The sequence below is a fragment of the Topomyia yanbarensis genome, chromosome 3, assembly GCF_030247195.1.
Source record: "Topomyia yanbarensis strain Yona2022 chromosome 3, ASM3024719v1, whole genome shotgun sequence".
Classification (NCBI taxonomy): Eukaryota; Metazoa; Arthropoda; class Insecta; order Diptera; family Culicidae; genus Topomyia; species Topomyia yanbarensis.
The window spans coordinates 373,807,110-373,830,879 of NC_080672.1; the positions used below are offsets into that span (position 1 = coordinate 373,807,110).

A 23,770-nucleotide genomic window follows, 5' to 3' on the forward strand; every position below is an offset into this window, starting at 1 on the left:
CAGACTAATGAAGTACAAAAAAGCACACATGTGATATACTTGAACAATTGCATTATGTTATAATTTTATCATGCCATGCTGACCGGGAATGGATGATTCACGTACGTCGGTAAATTAAACGTCTCCTAATTAATCTTCCCAAATGAGTCGAATCAAACTCACGAATTGAGCACCACAAGGATTACTCACTATTCTATCATATACCCCAGTTCAGTCTATCTTCTAACCTCACACAAAGCAGAAGCAAAAAATGGCTACGCTATAGGCACCAGTGAAATAAGTTATCACTTTGTTACATATCCAGTGAACAAACAGGATTGTATCGTTGCTACGGGATAAGTGGCCGTACACAAATGACGTAGCTTTTTTTCTGCGATTTTGACCCCTCCCTCCCCCTTATAGTATTTGTCACAAAGCTCTAACCTCCCCCTTGTAAATAGCGTAGCATGCCCATACCCCCCCCCCCCTCCCCAACCGCAACGTACAAAAAATATGTTTTACAAATTTGTTAAATACATTTCCTTACAAAATTTTCGACGGGTTTTATCAACATTATAACAACAAATTGGGTACAAAATAAAACCATATCATGACAAATATAGTGTTGATTGTTTTATTTTGAATTTTATGTTATGGAGCATGAAGAGAGATTCTCTCAGTTCAACTAAATTATTGATTTTGTTTTCTTTGAATCCGAAGAGAAAATTTAATTCTGCTACCAAACTAAGTCTAATAGTTAGTGTATTAGCTAAAACTAATGTAGCAAGCTAAATCAACATACAAAATCTATTCGTTTTTTGCGAGCTTGTAATCCCGCGAATCGAAAATCTTACTGGATTTCAATTTACTTCTTTTAGGAATAAAGGAACATTAAATTGCGTCTCCTAATCATTGGATTTTGACGCTCGTCAAAAAATTTAAACTTTATGCCCCGTCGTACTACTTATGACCCTGCCCTCCCCCACGTCACACTTCGTCATAAATTTGGTATACCCCCATTCCCTCCCCCCCAAAATGCTACGTCATTTATGCACGGCTCGTAACACAATTTCGATCGATTTTAAGAAAATTCGTGTTAGACCCACAGTTCAGGAGGTGGAAATATTTGTTAAAGTTAAAGTGGAGCTTAATCTCGCGGAAGTTACGTACATTCAGCTACACCACGTCAAAAATTGTGTTTCGATTACGTTTAGAAGTGTGGCACAGGCAGAAAACTTCATTGCAAAGAACAACATGAAACACGAGGTTGAATTCAATAACACCAGAATCAAGAACCCCGTGCATATAGAAAATGACATGATGGATGTTCGTATCCATGATTTGGCACCGCGCACTAAGGAAGATTACATCAAACAAATTATGTCGCAATACGGAGAAGTGGAATCTATTGTGAATGACATCAGGAGAATTTTTTTCACCGGTATTCCCAACGGCGTTAGTATTGTGAGTGATTACACCGATACCTTCTATGACAATCGAATGCAAATCACCGAATGATGGCGTAACCTGTAAGCAAACAACGCTGATCACATATCTCGGGCAGACCCCAACATGCCAATTCTATAACCAAACAGCCCATTAGGGAAAAACAGCAGCCTCCGACACTTACACAAAAACAACGAGCCAATTAAACAATACTGAAGCCACAACGACCACGACAACCGCTCCCAAACAAACAACTAGCATCACAAAGAAGCTAATACCGATGAAGACAGATTTATAACAGAGATCCGTAAGAACAAGAAACAAATAATAACCTCTGACCGTGAACAGCAAGAAAGAAGTACCGTAACGGCAGACTGAATGGCCTTCAAGCTGTGACGGATAAGGCAACTAATGCTTCATCGCCAAGAAAAAGGATCTCAACACACACTGCGTCAACAAAATCTAGCAGACGGGCATTCTTAGTATTTTTTATTTTTATTTATTGCAAAAATTAAAGAGATCCACGGCTCAGTTGTGCTAACACATTGAGCCGTGTTAAAGAAACCTATAGAAAAAAATGCGCCAGTTCTGCATCCATTCCTTGACCTACCAGCTATCACAAATACTCATACGAACACAAACACAGATGGACATACGACTAGCAAATAACAATTGTACACTAGTACTAAAAACTACAACTATTACAACTATTATTACAAAACAATCACTAATAGGTTTGGTACTTTTACATTTCATTAATTACCCTGTGCACGATGACGAAGGCGACTGATAAATCGACACACAATGATCCCCATCGTGAGCCGTGTCCACGAACACTGCCATTAAACTGTGGAACAATGTTTGCAAACACGGCCCACGGCAAAATTCAATCCACGTCAGCCCGCCAGTCGGTCACGCCAGCGCGCACAGGTTAATGGTTGATCGTTAGTTAGACCTGGTGCAGAGTATGAAAAACGCAAAACATAAGAAAACCCATAAGCCCTCTCGGTGTCCTCGATGCACCACTCTCGAGTCGTAATGCAATAACCATCTTAAAGCAATTGTCTGTCAGAGGTTCTTTGGCACTGATGCACGAAATATGCGTGATGATGTTTGCAATCTCGTCAAACCCATCAACCTAGGAGAGGACCATAGAATTTAGAAACATTCTGGATGGAAATGGCTACTGACTTTATGCTTGTAATAGGTACTTTCCGACGGTTCGAGTTTTTTCCATTTCCCTTATTTTGGATTGATTGTTAATGGTTTTCCAAAACAAAATGTTGAACCTTTTTTAAATACCCCACTCAATCCTTCTGATTTGCTTGCAGTAGTGTTATAAAGTAATAGTACCATTTTATGTTTATCTCCGATCGCCAGCTTAGCGGTGAATTATACTTAATCTGTGCACTAATAGAGTATTAATTTAAAATTGTTTTCCCTAGTAGGGGATCCCTCCTACAAATCATACTAGATGACTAGATATTAGAGATTCATAATGTACACAACCTAGATCTTCACTCCCTAAAATTCTGCATATAATTTCCACAGACAAAAGTCGCAAACATACTCGGCGTGGCGGGAGCTGATGTACCCATCGCGGAGATCAAAAAATATCTCAAACCTCATTTGGTGAGTCCTGTTAGCGGATCTGATCTGGTCTATATTATAGCTGTATACTTTTTCTGCTTCCAAGCTTGGAGTCAACGGGTACGCCTTCATCGTTACGAATAACGGCTATATTCTAACGCACCCCGATTTCCGTCCAGTTGTAAGTATTCCCAGCAAAACCGTTGAGGCTAATATTGTTTAATCACTTCTTCTTTCGTAGTTCCAAGATATTTTGAAACCAGCCTACAATACGGTCGATATGATAGAGGTGGAACTGACCGATGACGACCGTGGACCACGAGACTTTAATCCTGCCTTATTGCATGTGCGTACTCTTTTTAAGTCAATTACGAAATGTTTTGTTGAAAAATACCTTCTTCTTTTAGATACGAGAATCTATAATAAATCAGTCTACCGGAGCTAAATGGATACACGTGAAGTATCATTTCGATGAAATGGTAAGTTTTGATAAACTTAAAGTTAATCTCGATCGATAATTACGATTTCGTTGCAGAAACGCGTTTCGCGCACAAGGCGCCAGTATTACTGGACGCCTATCAAAAACACACCATTTACTCTGGTCGTTACGTACCCAGAAACGCACGGTGTCAATCGACTCCAGATTCGAACGGAGGACGAGATCCACCGTATCCATGCAAAAGGCAATAATGTCGTAAACTTCTTCAGCGGCATAAACTGGAAGATTCATCCAGACTGGTAAGTAGCAGAGTTGCATCTAACTGTTTTGTCAGGAGTTAGTGATGATTTTATTTTTTTCAGGGTATACTGCAAATATTTAAACGAGCACGCGAACGAATCGTTCGCCACTCCAGAACTGGAGCTCAAGCATTTCCTGGAGCGCATGAAACAGGGCGGTTGGAAATGGCCAGCCCTTCGCACTCCACCACCGCCAGAGCATGCCATGTTCTGTAAGTTTTTCACCACTTGTCAATGTGTCTCAATGTGTTTCTATATCAAGTTCTACTCAACAATTTACAAATCGTTGTTCGATCGCGTATCTCTTACACGAAAATGTGAAAATCGTTCGTAATCGTAATCATTCCCGTGATCATCTCGCGACAAAACATCAATCGCAATAAATCTCTTCATTCATTGACTCTGCCATTTCGGTGTCGATTGCGATATTCACAGCTAGGAGCATCATAATCACTCGATGTTTTCAAAACAACATCCACGCCAGCGTTCATTCTGTAGATTCGGTTTATTAATCGTCTGTTTTCTTTTTCTTCCTTTTTCGATTAATTTCGATGTGTCTGATAATCATCCGACTGAAATCTCACATGTTATCGAAATTATTCGCCCTTCTTCCGTCGTGAAATGACCATTTTACGCGCGCAAATCATCCAATGACAAATGATCCAAAATCTGCGTCAATCAAACATATATGAATCAAACAAATATGAAAAAATTGCAAATCCGCAGCTAACATTTCGACCCGAATACCTGAAAAGGACTACTATTACTGTGAGTAAGATTTCTTAACCGAAGGAAATTGTTTTTCAACAAAACACAAACCAAGAGTTCAAATCTGTTTAGCGTTAGTTCGTACTAACCGCACAATCAAAAAACCTTATGTTTTTCGAACACCTTCAAATAGCGAACAAATTAACTCGTATTGAATTATGCACTTTTCAAGAATAAATTAATTAAATCTTACACGATACAGCCCGCACAAAAAAGCAGCTCGATAACGATGAAATATTTTGCATTGGCTTTATTTGTACAAGTTTGTATAAGCTGCGTTTCATCGTAGTCGATCTGCCAAATATTAATTGCACGTTTCGAGAGCACCAAAATGTTTTCCTAAGTTTGCCTAGTTTTGGTTTGTTTCCAAGGAAGGTTGATTGCATATCGATTTAGTTGTGTGTTTGATACCGTTAGTTTCCCTTCAACAGATGATGAGTGATTTCGATTTATTTTCCTTAGTTTCACGTTTGATTCTTGGTTCTTTTTGTTTTACTGCAATGTATAAACAATAATCATTTGGAATAATCGAAGTTAACAGTGACAAGTTAATTAATATTTTTAGCAGGCATCGATATTCTTGTATTTCTATGTGTACAATTTTCAAAATATTTTTTCACTGGCACACAATTTATGAAAATCGTTCATTTGTTAGCTGAGGAGTTGCATATGCAGGAATGAGTACCAACAATACAGTCACGACCGCAAAAACAGTTAAATATTCCACAATCGCACACCTACACACATATAGATTTTAAAACAGAATCAGGATTATTTAATAGAGTTCAAATCTGGTAGGAGATAAGCTAAAAATTCGTACATGTTCCGACTTTTCCGACGATGCATGACAGCAATTCCATCGACCGATACGAGTTGTGGTCGAAGGCGGAGGTTTTTCTGGTTTTGAGATGGCGATGACCATCACTTGCCACCAGTCATGAAGCACAATGTTATCCTCAAGAGACTTGTTGAATAAATTCAACAAACGCCTTGTCGCAGACTCAGACAGATTCTTCAACAAATTGAAATTGATTCTGTTCAACCCTCGCACAGTGGTCCCAATGAGCAAAATAGAAGGGGTTTTTAAATTGCATCAAAACTTTTGAGTTTGGCTATGGTGTGTCTTTGGGAAAGTTTCTTGGAATATAACTGCCCTTTTTCGTCTTATCGGATTGATGATTAATCCCTTTAATAGTGAGTTACGAAATTTATTTTGTTCAATAATTCAGATAGAAAAATACTTACTTCAACAAAGCAGAAGAGAAACTCATTACAAACACTTTATCCGAAGACTTCAACAGTTTAGTTTTTAGGCTTTTTGAGATATAGGGCATTATTTGTGAATGGTCCCTTAGAAACAGTTTTTTCGTCATAAGTTTTTTTCTAGATTTTTTCCATTATATAAATGTTCTAGAATATTGTTCAACCGAAACTGCATTACTTTGCCGAAGACGGAAACTTGCTATCACTAGTATATGTGGAGATATTCACGTTTTGCCTTTCTCATGCAGAAAGGTTATGCAGTCGGTCGGAATTTTGACTTTTTGACCGAGGCTTGCTGGGACGAATCTCTCATACCATTCGACTCAGTTTGTCGAGATCGAAAAATGGCTGTATGTGTGTACATGTTTTTTAAATAGCAAATAGCCCTGAGACAGGAAAAAATGTACAAAAACTTGGGCTTGCCATCATCCGACCCGCTAAAAACACTGCTTTTGACCAGAACCTAATTCCTCGCCGGCACTACCTTACGAAACTACTTCGGGGACACTATATCAACTACTAAGTAGTTCGTTTCTTCAGTAGGGTTACAGCACCTCGACACACCACCAGTTCATCAGCAACCACACAGATCATGGCAGTCGGAAAGCTAGCTTTGGGTCGAAACATAGTGCTCTTCCCCTACGAAGACAGTCTGGGCGGCAACTTGTGCCATTCAGCACCGCAACTCCCTTCTCGTACCATCCAGCACCACTTACTCGTTGAGCTCCTGAATTGTTCGCGAACTATTCGGTCTATTCTTCGACGATGAACCTAGCCTACTCCGACGGAGAATTCCCCGGCGAGAGAAGTTCTCCGGACACCTAGCCAACCACCCAGATGTCGAGGTCAGTTCGACGATTCCGGTGGAGCAGGGCGTCCGGTTCGCTGGTGCCCCGACGACCCTCGACTGATGGTGTCTCCTTCTTCTTTGGTTTAAGCACCACAACTTCTTTAGTCTTCTGGCTCCCTGTCCGGTGCCATTTAGCACTGCCACTCCTTTGAGCCCTTTGGTTCCTCTCTCGTTCCATTTCACTCCACTTCCCCGATGAGCCATTCAGATCCCGACTTTACCAACATCTTGTTCGCGAACTGCTCGGTTTAGTCTCCGACAATGGATCTTGCCTACACCAACGGAGAATTCCCAAGCGAGAGAGGTTCTCCCGAAACTGAACGGTAGACTTATCCCGATACCGATGTTCGTTTTCGTGAGCCATTTAGCTTCCCGCTCCGTCCCGATATACTCGATCTAGTCGCCGGCGGTGTACCTAGCCTACTCAACGGGCCAGCCAGTAGGTGCAGATCCATCCAGCGATTCCGGGAGGAGCGTAGCTATTCGACAGGTCTATTCGATCTAATCCCCGGCGGTGGATCTAGCCTACTCACGAACCACCCGGTAGGGTGTCGAGGTCGATCCAGCGATTCCGGTGAAGCCTGACGTCAGGTTCACTGGCGCTCCGACGACCCAAGCCCGGTTCTATGTCGCGTTTTACTCAGCTGGTCCCCGGCGATGGACCTAGTCTACACCGTCGGAGAAATTTCTCCCTAAACCCTGCGTCTAATGGAAGTTCACCTCTCCATGTTTCCTATGTACCCAAGCAGATACATTTGTGATGAATAGGTGGTTCCACCTTCCTTTCTCAGCGTTGTCCCATTCTTGCAGCCACTTAGCTAACGAGTCCGCTCAGACAAGTCTCCTTGCATTATGTGCATTTCTCCGCTTGCAGCATTCCACGTCCTCAGCCAGAGTGATGCAGATGGGAATCAATTACGGCATACCGCATACCGCCTCCGACGATATCGTTCTGTACGCACTCGTAACACGAACAGCCATTAGGCGAAACGTGCTTGTCAACTTCTTCCGGTTCTGCTTTGAGTTCAGTGCAGCAGCCCAGGCCGGTACGCCATTCCTCAGTATTAAGGATGAGACACCCGCCAGGAGACGTATCGTGCTGCTTCTTGCTCCTCCGTGATTCGGCATGATCCTTGCCAATGCGTTAGTTGTCCTTGCAGCCTTCTCACATACATAGTCGACATGGCTGTTGTTATTTAACCAATCGTCGATCATCACACCCAGGAGCCTTAGCTCACGCATCGGTGGGATGGATTGTCCCCCGACGCTGATCTCGACACGCTGGATTTTTTTACTGTTGTTGACCAGAACTTGAGGTGGTGAGCTAGCTGTAACTTGGCGGCAGCCATCCAGGCTTCCACGATGACTATTGTCTCTGCCGTCAATATCTCCACCTTCTCAAGGGTCTCGCTGTTTATCGTCAGGACAACATCATCTGCAAAGCCGACGATCTCAACTCCTCTGGGCAGTTCCAGTGTTGACACTCAGTTGTACATTATATTGCAGAGCGCTGGGCCGAGTGTGGAACCCTGAGGTATTCCTGCCGCGACCCTAATCGACCTCTGCCCCATGTTCATTTCGTAGAACAGTACTCGATGTTGGAAGTAACTTTTCAGAACACTACAGAGATAGTCCAGAAGCCGCATGCTGTGCAGCGCTACGGCGATCACCCCGCCAGCTAGCACTGTTGAACGCGTTCTTCACGTCTATCGTTATCAGAACGCAGTAGCGATTACCCCTTCTCTTTTGCTTCAATGCTTTCTCCGCGCTCGCGATGACTGTGCGGATGGCGTCCACCGTCGATATCCCTTTCCGGAATCCGAACTGCGTCTGCGATAGTCCGCTCTCACTTTCCGCGTAGGTCGTCAGCCTGTTGAGGATGACCCTTTCCAGGAGCTTACCATGAGTATCCAGCAGGCATATAGGTCGATAGGATGCTGGATCTTCTGGTGGTTTCCCTGGTTTTGGCTGCAACACCAGCTTCTGGATCTTCCTTCTATCCGGGAAATGGCTATCGTCCAGGTATTTCTGTAGGACTATCCTGAACATGTCCGGCAACGCAAAGATCGCAGTCTTCAGTGCCACCTTGGGGATACCATCCAGTCCGGGAGCTTTCCTCATTTTCAGCCCTTTTGCCACTATAAGAAGCTCGTCGTTGCAAACTCGATTGTCACCAGCATTTCCACCATCTGCATCAACGTACGGTGTAGGCGGCCATGCAGTTGGGTCTTGCCTTGGGAAAAGACCCTTCAGGATAATTCAGTTCGTCAAAATCGGAAAATGTCTATGTATATGTATGTGTGTGTGTCTTTTAAGCTTACGTCAATTTCTCAGAAATGGCTAAACCGATATACACAAACTTTGCTTTAAATGTTAGTTGATTTGACTTCCGGTTCCGGAGTTACAGATTGAAGCGTGTGGTCACACAGCCAATTCCCATATAAATTAGTAACACCATGATAACCGAATGATGCAATACATATTAAAATTGGTGCAACATTACTTGGACTAACGGGTCTAGATCACTAATGACTAATCAAAGTAGCTTTACCCACATTGGCCACATATGCCGGTTCTTGATGCCGCCGCGGAACTTGCCAAGTTCCCAAACTAATGTCACACCTCTTTCCCAGCGAATTCTTGACCGATTTTTACAAACTTGATTTCAAATTGAGGTTATGATACTCCCATTAATTGCTATTGATTTTTATTCGATTCTGACTTTTGGTTCCGGAGTTACAGGTGGGTTAGTAGGGCCACACCGGAATTTCCCATATAAACCGTTACAATCGTAATACCTCAGAGGCTAAAAATCTATTGGAATTTTCATCAAATTACTTCGATTCGGAGGTCTAGATCACTCATCGCTAATACAACATTCTTTGAATATAGTGTCCTCTATCGACAATCCCGGAAGTCCCGGCTTCCCGGCATATTTCACAATTAAAGTCACAGCGGTTCTTCGGTGATGACTGAACCGATTTTCTTAAATGGAAGGTATCGGGGCCGTGCGCAGAAAATTTTAAATTTTCGAGGTTTTCTTTTTTTCGGTCATTTAAAAAAAATATGGTTTAGAAAATTCTCAAACGTTTGGGATTTTTTCCGAGACACGGAAGACTGAGTCTTGTGCCGGCTCGGCTTAACAAATTGGGACTATATCTCTTATGGAAAAGGAATTTTGATCAGGCATCACCGAATGCTGACTCATGGTAAAGTAGGATTCTTATTGTAGTGGTTTGTAGTAAACCTACCGACTAAACCTAAACCCTTTTTTTGATTTTGATTATAGAGGTTTTAACCTTATGGTCATTCGCCTCTTTTCGGGTTATAGAATTTCTTTTGGAAAAATCTCTAACCCTATGTGCGGGGTTGGGAATTGAACCCAAGTGAGTTGCGATTTACCAACTACGCTATGCCCATCCCCCGTAAACCTCTTATTCCTTCCAATCCTCATCCTTCCGATGCCACCGTTAGATATTACTTCAGGAGAGATTGTGCTCTTGTTCTTCATCCTTCGTGATTGAAATTTGGCTCAAGTCTTGTGCAAATATCGTCACCTTCCGAGACGTGAACCGATCCAGAGATGCTGAACATAACGACTTAAATCTCTTTAACACCTACAACCTTTATCAATCGTAGGGATTTTTTAAGCTTCGTGGCGATATTCGATCGAATTTATCTACTAGCCGGTGCTGAGTTTCCCAGCGGCGGAATTTCTCCCGATACCGATACCCGTTTTCGTGAGCTATTTAATTCTTAGCCACTCCGATGCAGAGATCACCTGCGGTGAAAATTCTCTAGAAAACGATATCCCAATTATCAAAAGTAATCCAAAACTCTCATGGGAGGAGTTTAAACCCTCAAAACCCTCCCATTGCTCCCTCACCATTTTATTATATCACCCTCCTTCATCACCAACCCAACTCTAAGCCTCGCTTGATCCATAAAATGACACGATTCGGAGGTCTAGATCACTGATCGCTAATCCAACATTCTATGGACAATTCCAGAAGTCCCGGCTTCCCGGCATGTTTCACAATTAGAGTCACAGCGGTTCTTCGGTGATGACTGAACCGATTTTCTTAAATGGAATGCATCAGGCCCATGTGCAGAAAATTTTCAAGGGAGAAATTTTCTTTTTTTTCGGTCATTTAAAAAAATGTGGTTTAGAAAATTCTCAAACGTTTGGGATTTTTTCCAAGACACGGAAGACTGAGTCTTGTGCCGGCTCGGCTCAACAAATTGGGACTATTTCTCTTATGGAGAAGGAATTTTGATCAGACGCCACCGAATGCTGACTCATGGTAAAGTAGGATTCTTATTGTAGTGGTTTGTAGTAAACCTACCGACTAAACCTAAACCTCTTTTTTTACTTTGATTATAGAGGTTTTAACCTTATGGTCATTCGCCTCTTTTCGGGTTATAGAATCTCTTTTGGAAAAGTCTCTAACCCTATGTGCGGGGTTGGGAATTGAAGCCAGGTGAGCTGCGTACAAGGCAATCGATTTACCAACTACGCTATACCCATCCCCTCTAAACCTCTTATTCCTCCCAATCCTCATCTTTCCGGGGCCACCGTTAGATATTACTTCAGTAGTGATTGTGCTCTTGTTCTTCAACCTTCGTTGTTGAAGTCTGGCTCAAGTCTGGTGCAAATATCGTCACCTGCCGAGACGTGAACCGATCCAGAGATGCTGAACATAACGACTTAAATCTCTTTAACACCTACAACCTTTATCAATCGTAGGGATTTTTGATGCTTCGTGGCGATACTCGTTCGTATGTATCTACTAGCCGGTGCTGAGAGTTTCCCGGCGGCGGAATTCCTCCCGATACCGATACCCGTTTTCGTGAGCCATTTAATTCTTAGCCACTCCAACGCAGAGATCACCTGCGGTGAAAATTCTCTAGAAAATGATATCCCAATTATCAAAAGTAATCCAAAACTCTCATGGGAGGGGTTTTAACCCCCAAAACCCTCCCCTTGCGCACGGGCCTGGAAGGTATAATATGCAGTTGGGTGCTGCATCACCCCCTTCCTCTCCCTCGCCATTTTATTATTTCTCCCTCCTTCATCACCAACCCGTTAACTCTGAGCCTCGCTTGATCCATAAAATGGCACGAATTTTGAGCCATTCAGCTCCCATCTTTCCTCTTACTTTCCGTCATTCTCTCCATCTGTTACACCGTGCGATTCTCGATTCTCTGCGTGCGTAAGTTATTTACTTTCGAACTTCACTCGAGCTCAGTGGTAAATTATCTCAAGCTTAGCTCCCGTCTCAGTGCGCTTCTACTCCGACTGATAGTTCCCTGGCGGCGGAATTTCTCTCGATGCCGATGTCGTGAGCCAATCAGCTCCCAGCTCACAGTGGGATTAATCCAAAAAAGGTGTGACAAAACCTATTTGAGGCCTTAGATGCCATTTTAGAACCAGCATTTCTTCGTATGATATGTTCACAATATTATTCTACAACTTTTTAAATAGAATATTTTTGTAAAGTAGAGTACCCGAGCAAATTATTTTTTCAAAAAATTGTTTTAGAGGGTCGATGTTTTCGACAAAGTTGTAGAATATTATGTTTTGAATAACTTCTTCTAAGATACCACAGACATCAGACCTCAAATTTGAGGCAAAATTGTTGTTTTTTGAAAATATGATAAAAAATCAGATTTTCGATATTTCCATGCTAAAAACCTTAATTGATTAATTTAATATGTTTTACAAACTTGCAGGTAACACTAAAATACAACTTTTTGTTGAAGGAACTAATAACCTAAAATGAATATTTTGGCTTCTAAAGCTATTTTTCATATAAATTTACTCTATTTTCATCAAAGATTTCAAACTTTGGCTATTCCGATACTCTATTATTCGTAGAATAGAACTAATACTACATAGAAACAGGATATAGTTGGACGCATTGTTTGGGTGACCATTCATGTACGACGGTTTATAACATAAAATGTGTCTATATTATATTTAATTTATATACATTATTAGCTATTAACAAAATCTTACATTTTGTACGCACTTACAAGCATATTGAACATATTGAGTTGATCAATTACGGTTACAATATGAAAAAGTGAAAAAATAATTTAAATTTTGAATTTAAACTGCCAAAGAACAACGATTTCAACTCAAAAAATAAATAAATGGTATTTTCAACAGAATTGTTCCAAATACAATATTTGAAAACTTTGCTGAAGACCTCAACCATTTAAACAAAATTTGATTTCTTTAGTTCGGGATTTATACTTTAGTTTAACCAATAAGATTAGTTCTACAAAATCATAAAAATAGAATAATATCTATTTGAGGCATTAGATATTATTGAACCTAAGTGTGTGGAAAATATTCACAATATAATTGAATCATTTCTATTTTTAGATGGTTGAGGACTTCAGCAAAGTTTTATAATATTCAATTTTGAACATTTTTGTTAAAAATACCTTATATATACTGTAGATTTATTTTTTAATCCGAAATCGTTGTTCTTTCGCAGTTTAAATTCAATATTTATACTATTTTTACTATACTATTTCCATATTGTAATTTTAATTGATCAACTCAATATGTTCTACATGCTTGTAAGTGCGTGCAAAATATAAGATTTTGTTAATAACTAATAATGTATATCAATTAAAAATAATATAAGCACATTTTATGTTACAAACCGTCGTACATGAATGGTCACCCAAACAACGCGTCCAACTATATCCTGTTTCTATGTAGTATTAATTTTATTGTACGAATAATAGAGTATCAGAATAGCCAAAGTTTGGCTGCACAAAAGTGCACTTAAAAACAGAAATCTTTGATGAAAATAGAGTAAATTTATATGAAAAATAGTTTTAGAAGCCAAAATATTGATTTTAAGTTATTAGTTCCTTCAACAAAAAGTTGTATTTTAGTGTTACCTGCAAGTTTGTAGAACATATTAAATTAATCAATTAAGGTTTTTAGCATGGAAATATCGAAAAACTGTTTTTTTATCATATTTTAAAAAAACAACAATTTTGCCTCAAATTTGAGGTCTGATGTCTGTGGTATCTTAGAAGAAGTTATTCAAAACATAATATTCTACAACTTTGTCGAAGACATCGACCCTCTAAAACAATTTTTTGAAACAAATTTTTTTGCTGGGGTATTCTACTTTAGTCCAACAACAAAATATTTTATTTAAAAAGTTGCAGAATAATATTGTGAACATTTTAGATTGGTCCCACTGTGCAGCTGTGTCACGATGTGCACGGATATTCCCCGGTCGTGAATCTACCTTACTCCAGCTGTGTATTCCCGATGGTGGATTCCATCCGATACCGATGCCCGTTTCCGTGAACCATTTAGCTCCCCGCTTCGTCGCGATCTTATCGATGTAGATCTTGGCAGTGGACCTAGCCTACTCAAAGTTCCAAGCGATAGGTACCAAGGAACTTGTAAATCATTTTTAGAAGATAAATTTTGCAAAAGGAACTTAGAGAATTCTATTTAAAATATTGGGTACATTTTTGACGAATATTTTCTTTTTTTCCAATTCATAAAATATTTTGGCGGTTTGAATCCAACCGCTTCCCCGCTACTACACGACTGACGGCATAAATTAGTATATTTCAACTATAGGAATACTAAACCTAATTTGTCTAATTTCAATTATTTTCTTGAGGATACTCTGAAGCCAGAAGCAACTCGAAATGTTGTATGATTATTTTGTGTAGTTTATTCTTAAATTGGGTAAATGGTAGTTTAGTTCACATACACGAAGAGAGTAGTGTCACGAATATATTTGAATGATAGAAATCCAAATCAAAAATGCAATAGGCAATTCGAACACATTGTAAAACCAAACTAGTAAAGTACAATTCACCACTGAACCCACAGACGTAACCACAAACACTAGAGATGATCGTATTAATTTACTTTTTTCCAATTCAAAGCCGAACACTATTTGGCCTGCGTTAAGCCAAACCGAGCTAAGCGTCATAATTTTTTTCGTGTATTTTTTCGTACCAAAATTAATTTTTCGATAACTTATCATTTACATAGAAAGTTAAAGAACACTGGCTTGCTTTCGTTTGCTATTTGGGTTCCCAAAACATAACAGATATTAGAGTTCCTGGTGCTACATTGGATGCTGGAGCGATTTTAGATAAAGTACCTCAAAATGGCGCTTGGTCCTCTTTGGCTTAACACAGGCCATTTGATCCTCATAATACGACCGTCTCTAAAGAACACCACCCACCTTATTCACTGCAGTGTGTATATGTACTCTTCTTCCACCGACTCACCCAGCCATGCATTCCAAGATCTACGAATGAACCACTAAAGCAAATCGCATGCACCTCTTAAGCCCATTCACCGTGCACTCGATGTTGATTACTACCAGCATATATATCTACTCATTATTCACCCCACTTGCTATCAATGTCCATCTCCACCATCACATAGCATCGGTCATTTTCTCCAGCACTGTTTGTTCTGTTCCCAGTTTCACTATCTATGTCAGCTAGAACATTTCATTTTTTTCAGTTTCATTGTGTGATCCAAACACCGCCGATTAGTGAGAGCACCCAATTACCCAAAAACCAGTCTACGGTAGAATTAAAGATGTAATCATTTTCTCCATTTTCGGCCCCCTTCAATTTGTGCAGGTGATCGAAATCTGATGCAAGCGTTGGTGTACGACGCCAAAGTGACCGAATGGTTCTCTGCCAACACCAGCGGCGGAAGTGGCAACAAGGACGAAAAAGATGGGTATGTATCGAATGCTGCAAACATTGATTCCATGTAGATGGTTTCATTCATATAAGCGAAATTCAGGCTTCTGGAGCGAGACTAATTATGCGCTATTTGTATTACAATTATGTTCCCATTTTTCCCCCCGTTTTGCACTAAACACGAACCTCATTATACGCACCGGTAATTTGTATCAAATGCCCACTGAATAAATTTGTTTTGCTCACTACTAATTTTTGAAACAAATGCGTCACACGATCCACCCAAATTTTATTGCACTTATTTCCTAATTTATCGCTCGATGGAATAGCCCTAGCCCAATTGCTGTTTTGATGGGCCTGTTGCCAAGGTAATTAATGAACGTTAATCTGCTGGAGTCATCTACCGTTAAACTTTGGGTTTCTGTTTCAAACATTCAGTCATAGTATCTGGCGTGCCGTACTCGTTAACTAACACAGTTGCGATGTTTTTCTTTCTATTTTTCTTACTCTTTCTAAACTAGGAATGAACTGCGGCAGCGCTATGGAATTACCGTGTCGTTCTTAGCTACGCACAGTGGGCTAACGAGGTGGCAGGACCACATGAACGAGCCCAAGCAATCGGAGTAGGTATCGCACCTCGGTGCATCTAAAACAAAAAAATGATCGAATGATTCATAATCATGAGCCTATAATTTATTGTACCCAAATTTCAGGCCCGATTTCAGTGAGACGAACAATCGCGCGACGGACGAGATCTGGTACAAGCGCGCCGTAGAGCTTTACTACAACAATAAATACAAAAAAAGTGCAGAAGGAAATGGCAAGGATGACGCGTACAAAAGCAGTTACGTGTACTCGGTTCCCTTTGACGCGGGAAATCGGAACGACACCTTGGTGACGGCTAGCAACGCCATCTTCCACACGGACGGGGGTAAGGAGACTCCGGTGGCCGTGGTTGGGTTCCAGTTCCACCACTCGGCTATGTATACTCTGTTCAAGAGTACCACTAGTCAGTGCTTGCACAGTGATCATCAATGTGAGAAGACATGCTTCACGGGGGATTTCCAGTGTTACGTGATTGATAGCAACGGGTTTGTGGTCATCAGCGAGCAGCTTCAGGAGACGGGTGCTTTCTTCGGGGAAGTAAAACCGGCCTTCATGCAGCGACTGATTGATGATGGCATCTTCAAGAATGTAACCATTTATGACTATCAGGCGGTGTGTTTCATGATGAAGCACATTTTCAATATGGCCAGCATAATAGAAACGGTAGGTGACATTTATTATTATCTGACCGTAGATCTTATTGAACTTCTATTATAGCCTTTGAAAGTGATCTGGTGGGTCCTGACAAATGCCGTTTCATACGTCATGTGGGTGGTGGTACAAATATTCCTAGCAATTGTGCATGCATATGACGAAGGTAATTCCATTAAAGTAACACACACATAAAATTAATAGAAAGGGAACGCATAGTTCTTTGTTGTTCAACAAACAACATGCGTCTCCACATTAGTTAATTAGACATTCACGTAAAATACCATTGCAGTCATTTACGATAGTAGTGCATACGATGCGGTAGCCGAAATGGGAGATCTCGAGGATCCTACCGCCGGGCGTTACAAGGAGCCGGAGTTCAATAAGGTGCTTATCAACCGAACACGACCGGAGCCGTGTGATCATGTTATCACACTGTACGAACTCAACAACGACATCGATCCGGTTGTCTACCGGAAGGATGCTCATCAGTGTGAGCGGTGAGTATCAGTTGTTTCATAACTAAATTTAATGGGTATTTTTCAACAAAACAAATTTGTTCGTAGCATTAGCATCATACGAAGAGGCTTTTCCGTTTCGTACTGTAAAAATCACTCGAGGGATCCTTTTTTGCCTTTCTCATATGAAGAAAGGCTATGTAATCACTCCAATAATCGAGTTTCCAACCGAGGTCCGAAGGGCCGAATGTGACATGTATCACTGTAGTGTATTGACACTGTGTGGGGCTCACGACTCTCGTTCGTGTCTAACCACTAAAAACAGTCCTTACTCTTTTATTCGCCCTTCTTCCCCTCGGAACTACATACTTCTTCTGCTTTATCTTGTCTCCATCTATTACGTCATCTTTTACGCTCTCGTCTCCGTCAGCCGTTTGGATGCTGATTCCATGAGCCATTTAGTTCCAGTTTCCGTGACTCATTCAGCTCCCGGACTTATCACGATCTACTAGGATAGTTCCCGACGGTAAACTCATCCTACTCCGACCGATATTTCCCCGACGGAGAAATTTCTCTCAACACCGATACCCGCTTCCTTAGGCCATTTATCTCCCAGCTTTATCGATGTCTACTCGGATATTATCCGACGATGAACTCCGACTGGAGTTCCCCGACTTCGGAATTTCCCTCAGTACCGAAGTTTGTTTCTTGAAGCCATTAGCTACCATTTTTGGCAGCTTTCCCCTCATCGACCGACTGCTAGCTGTTCAACACGATCTAGCTGCTCTAATCGCTGGCAGTGGATCTAGTCTACTCACGAGAAACCCGATGGCGTTACTTTGTTGGTTCCTTCGCGCCACTTTCTCTGCAGCTTAGAGATCATGCTCGTAACCACTCTATTGGCAGCGTCCCAGGTATTTTCGTCGTGGCACATCTCTTCTCTATTATCAACTGTCGCACCAGGCATATCCATATTAACTTCTTCGAACTAAGGGCATTTCCCTTGGTCCCTCTTCTCCACGGAACTACATCAAGGGGACTTCGTAGGGGGATCGTTGTGATCTCTTCGGACCTCATTCTTTTACTCACGAATTTTCTGTAGCTACCTCGGAACCTCAATTGTTCCATGAAATGGCTCGACCTTTCAGTCATTTAGCTCTCGACTCTTTTCTTGCTGTTTTTCTCCATCTATTACATTGCCATTAAGCTCTCGTTTCAGAGAGCCGTATAGCTGCTGATTTCATGAGCTATTCAGTTCCCTTAAGCCATTCAGCTCCCAGCTTTATCACGATGTACTTGGATAGTCCCCGGCGGTGAAACTACCCTACATCGACAGGGAGTGTCCAGCCAATAATTAGAATCTACCCTATTGTGAATTCCTCAGCTGTAACTTTATCCCGATACCGAAGCTTATTTTCGTGAGCCATTCAGCTCTCCGCTTCGTCCCGATCTAATCGATCTAGTCTCCGGCGGTGGATCTAGCCTACCCACGAGCTACCCAGTAAGTAGTCGGTCGAACGATTCCATTGGAGCCTGACGTCCGGTTCGCTGGCACCCCGTTGACCTGAACATGATGCTGCGTCGCATGCTACTCAACTGGCCCCGGCGATGGATCTAGTTTACTCCATTACAGAATTGATTCACGGCGGCGCACAGAGGAGTAACTAGAACAAATTCCTGGTCAATAACCAAAATATTTTTTTCTCGATTTTTAGTTTCGTTATATTTTTTTACATACCTGGAAGCCTACTGAATAACGTGGTATAATTAGGAGTATGTCAGAAATTGTTAAATAATTTTTGCATGGATGCAAAATGGTGATATTTTAAGGGGTTTTTTTCATAATTTTCATTATATATCCAGCAATATCGCTTTCTAGTGATGATGACTGTATTAAATATGACAATATTATTACAAACGTAGTTGAACACAACCATTTGTACAACTTAAGCCTAAAATTAACTGAAAATAGTGGTTTTACTGTGTATTGCACCAACTTCCAAAAATACGTTTTTTAAACATTTTATTCCAAAATTGAATAAAAAAAAGTTATAATAAACGCCGAGATCCGAAGATTCTGAAGCAGAATTACAATATAAGATTTTAGCTATCCAAAAAACATAAGAACTCTTCCGGATTTGTCCGATCCACAAATTCCAAGCAAGCAAAATTTTTTACTAATTTGAGATATTCCGAAATGCTGTAGGGCCAAATACTATGTTTGGAAAAATGTATCCCTATGAAAACTTACACAGTCGTTTCCTCCCCTCTCCCTTTTTCACTGATCCTTTGTTTATGCAACTAGAAGAACAAATGTATTCACAAAGATCTCCTCGAAATTACTAGTGTTCGAAAGGATATAGAAAATTGACTTTTGCACTGGTAGGTGGATATATGCCAAATTGTCCCAAAATCTAGTTATGGTCTATTATTAATCCACATTAAGGCATAATAACCGGAATAGCAGCAGAACATAATTTTGGCCAGGATTCGACCCCAGTTACTCCTCTGTGCGGCGTTCTAGTATGCGGCGCTACTTTGTTGATCTCTTAGCGACTTCCTCTGCAGCTCGGAGAGTATCTGCATCACTACTCTGATGCCAGTATCCCAGGTATTTTCGTCGTGGCACATCTTTTCGACTATATTCTCGACTTCTATGAAGACCTCGTGCTCTCGCTTATTTACACACTCCCTGTAAAGTAGGTAACAAAGCATGTCCAAACTGATGTGGGTAGTTCCGGAAGCAGCCGTGCCCGGACAAAAACTGCGTCATATGGCAGTTCACTTTTCCATACTTCCTACGCACCCACGCCGACACATTTGGGATGAGTTGGTGAGTCCACCTTCCTTTCTCAGCGTTGTCTTACTTTTACTGCCAGTTAGCTAACGAGTCCGTTCCGACCAGTGTCCTTGTATTTCGTGTATTCCTCCGCTGGTATCATTCCACGTCTTTAGCCAGAGTGATGGACATGGAATTCATTCCGACAATGACGCATACCACCTCCGACGATATCGTTCTGTACGCGCTCACGACACGGACAGCCATTAGGCGAAACATGCTTGTCAGATTTGTCCAGCTTCCAGTCCAGTTTGAGTTCAGCGCAGTAGCCCTGGTCGTTACGCCATACCTTGCTACAGAAAATACAGATATTGTCTCAATTTGTCAAACTGAGTCGGTTGGTATATAAGACTCGGCCCTCCAGGTCTTGAAAAGTTTTCCTGTACATTTCTTTTGTAAGAAATGTAAAAACAAATAAACTTACACCCAAGTATGAATGAGTGTAATTGCACAATTGCTAAGGACCATAAAAGGAATCAGTAGAGCCTGGTGGAGCTAAAAGTCAAAAATTGGACCAGTCTAATATTCAATCATATTCATTGCTTTGTTCGTTCTTTCCAGACCGTATGTCGTAGTGCCAATTCCTTCCAGCAATTTGATTCTGCTGGTACTGGACACTCTTTGCCCACTACCCAGCCACGTGCCCCAGCTAACAACGTGGCCCATCGAGCACGATTACAATGATTCGCTAGCATGCCATAAGGCGCGCAATGTGGAGCTTCCTCGAAGAAGACCTCTTACCTGTATCAATAAGCATGCAAACGTAAGTATCCCGATCTGACGGGTGATGCCTGTGTTAACTGTTACATATTCTTGTTCCCATTTCAGGAAAGTGTGATAGAAATTTGCGGCCGAGGGAATTACGCAGGACCCAATCTAGCACTGCTGGTGATTGTCGTGCTACTAGGGCAGTTTTACTTCAGTCGTAATTAAACAACAACAGTTACCAATTCTTATTAGGTTTTATATCGGCAAACAACTCTAATTCTTTTTGTATTGCTCAGCAAACAGAAACCAGCGATATTCCATAGTTAAGCGATCATAAAACTAGAAGCTTTCACACGTCTTTTCGAACAGTAGCGAGTGAAATTGGAGAATACAGTTTCGCCAAAACTGAGCTTGACTGAAATAGCAGACATCTGTTTTAAATAACTTCGCTTGTTTAATATTCATGCATTCACACTTTCAAAACTCACACATAGCGTGTAGAAAAACAAGTTATTTAAATTCAATTCAAAAATCCTATATCTTGGCACAATTAGAAATGTTACTTTCAAATTTTATATCAGACAATTGTTTCTCTACGAAATTACTACCCAAAGTTAATAGATATATTAAGTATAACAACTAGAACATTTATAACAGATCTAGCAAAATTTTGTTAACCAATACCAACAGATTTTATTACATTACATTTATCACGAAACGTACACATGGATTTAAAGAAGAACTATAGACAATTAGTTAAACAGTTACATTAATCCTATTGTAATAACTTGTACAAATGAAAACCGAACAAAAGCGAGTCTCAAGGCATGAATTAAAGTACAGGTCGTTACAGATTATATAGAAACTACACCTTTTCCACAACCCAAGCAAGAAAGAAATTTGTGTGTCGATACGATGTTTAACACATTTTTGCTAATGTTGTGCATTTCGTTGTTGCTCGTCACTGTCATAATCAATAGATATATTTAGTTGTTGAAAGAATAATAACAGTTTCTAGCCAATTCCGTTGTTCTAACAATTGTTCTCTTTTTTAGTTTAATAGGCTACGCTGTTAAAGTTGTTGCTTTGGAGGCTTACTAAAATTTTTACATGAAAAAAGACGATATTTTAGTTATGACCACTTGGTGACAATGCCAAAATTCTTATAAAAAGACTAGTCACATTGGTAATAACTGATACCAAAAAATCTTTGTACTTATAAAATTAATGAGATAGCAAGATAAAAGGATCATTTTTTAAACTTCAAAATAATCTTTTTCCATAACAAGCACCTAGCTAATGACATCAACATGGAAGATTCGCTCCATTCTCAGAAAAAAAAAGCGCAAATGAACCAAGTGAACGGGATAAAGAAGAGGAATATGAGATAAATTGCTTGGATATTGAAAGACATACTGCGATTAAAAACTAATAATAAACGAAGCATGCGCTGATCAAATCGATCTGTAGTTATCTTAGGGCGAAATCAACACAAATAATGAAACTACAACAAATGATTTTTTTCATTGAATATTTGCTAATAAAAGTCTGTGATAAAATTATGAGACATTGTTTAATTGTTACGTGCGTTTGTTACAATTTTTTTATTATTTTGTTGAAGCAGTGTAACGTGTAAAGGGATCGGAAAATGATCCAGTTCCTAACTCATACCTATCCTTTATCTGCCGCCAGTATTTTGAAAACGTTTAATTTTTAAACTTTCGGCTGTAGCTGCAAAATAAGAGGATGTGAGTGGATATGGGCGTCGAAATTACCGTGAAAATGGATCAATCCCAATACAATTTTTATATATTTATATTTTTTTCACGAACGGGTCGCTGATTTTCTGTAATCTCGGCCGGAGTCTCGCTGAGCACAGCACAACTGAGCGAATATGAACATTACCCTTTAAAAAACAGATCAAAATTTGGTTCATCTCAGTGAAATGTGAAAAAAGTTACCCAAGTTTGAAAGTGTCACAATAATTATCAACTCACCCTTTAGGCCACAATTCTCCTTTTAAGATAACACGGTGCTACAGTGATTTTGTACTTTTCAAGTGACCTAGTATATAGATCTCGCCAAAGGCAACACAAGACAATGTTTGAAAAATGTTTTATACCCTCAAAATCTTGATTTATGACAACAAAACTATTATTCGGGACTTTCGGTATTAAAAAAATTTCTACGCTGTCATTTTTCGATCGATTTTAATTTTTTTGAGTGTTCTGGAAAGAAGAAGAAATGACCTTTTCAACCATATGCTATATTATGTTCTTTTGTCAAAGATACTTTACGGTTTTGGGTCAATAATAATATGAAAACAACCATAATTTTGCGATTTTTCCATGAAAATTATAAAAAAATGCTCAACATTCTTCTAAAGAAGCGTCCTTGTATCAATAAAATTTTAGAGAGGGCATTCAGTTACGCATCAAATCACCTATTTATCATCCAATTCGGTTAAAAATGGCAGAGTTATTATTTTTTCCAAATTATAAACTTGCTTGCATGAACTCCTAAGGGGTTAGTGAGGTGTTGGCACGCACTATAAGATGCAATAATTGCTTTTGCTTTTGAATGTATACGTAATCGAGTAAAAAACAATAATTTTTGTGAAAAATTAATATGAGACTTTCCCCTTAAACGTTCATGCGAGCTAGTTTCTTATTTGGAAAAAAAATAGTAACTCTGCCTATATTTTCCAACCGATTTTGATCATAAATAAGTAGTTGCATGCGGAATTGAATGTTCTCCCTCATTTTCTATTTAAACAAAGACGCTTTCTACACAACACAACATACCGTTGGAAGGGTCATTTCTCCCTCTTTCCAAAACACTAGCGGTAAGCTTGAAGCTAGTTGGTACCGCCACACGGTACTATCTTTGATTTTAGGCCTGACTGCATCCTGAAGCCAAATGAAAACAGTGTAAAAGGCCGCCATGTTCCTCTTGCATACATCTCAATAATTTGAATCAACTTTTCGACCTTTATGTGCAATATTATGGCCCGCGTTGCACGCAAACCATATGAGGTCAAGTAAGCAAGTTTTATCCCATATGAAAAACAGGTATAATCGAGCTTTAAATGCTACTTTTTTATATTCTTTATCGTCCTATCTATACAGTACGCTACACACTCATTCCAAAACGCCA

The 23,770-nt window shown here is 40.2% G+C and overlaps 1 protein-coding gene across 6 annotated transcripts in view; it reads left to right on the forward strand.

Annotated features, from left to right (window-relative positions):
• The window catches only part of LOC131688291 (voltage-dependent calcium channel subunit alpha-2/delta-3), a 47,265-nt gene extending 25,089 nt beyond the window's left edge, over positions 1-22,176 (forward strand). For 2 of the 6 annotated variants that reach the window (XM_058972484.1, XM_058972487.1), the window contains 15 exons: positions 2,977-3,057; positions 3,122-3,196; positions 3,257-3,361; positions 3,423-3,494; positions 3,551-3,753; positions 3,817-3,965; positions 4,480-4,521; positions 15,287-15,389; positions 15,682-15,720; positions 15,874-15,975; positions 16,066-16,621; positions 16,676-16,775; positions 16,902-17,109; positions 20,468-20,669; positions 20,735-22,176. In XM_058972484.1, the coding sequence (XP_058828467.1) occupies positions 2,977-3,057; positions 3,122-3,196; positions 3,257-3,361; positions 3,423-3,494; positions 3,551-3,753; positions 3,817-3,965; positions 4,480-4,521; positions 15,287-15,389; positions 15,682-15,720; positions 15,874-15,975; positions 16,066-16,621; positions 16,676-16,775; positions 16,902-17,109; positions 20,468-20,669; positions 20,735-20,839 (2,142 nt within the window). In that variant the 3' untranslated portion in view covers positions 20,840-22,176. The remainder of the gene's footprint in view (positions 1-2,976; positions 3,058-3,121; positions 3,197-3,256; positions 3,362-3,422; positions 3,495-3,550; positions 3,754-3,816; positions 3,966-4,479; positions 4,522-15,286; positions 15,390-15,681; positions 15,721-15,873; positions 15,976-16,065; positions 16,622-16,675; positions 16,776-16,901; positions 17,110-20,467; positions 20,670-20,734) is intronic. The other 4 variants (XM_058972488.1, XM_058972489.1, XM_058972485.1 and 1 more) reach the window with 3 other exon arrangements.
• Positions 22,177-23,770: the final 1,594 nt, after the last annotated feature.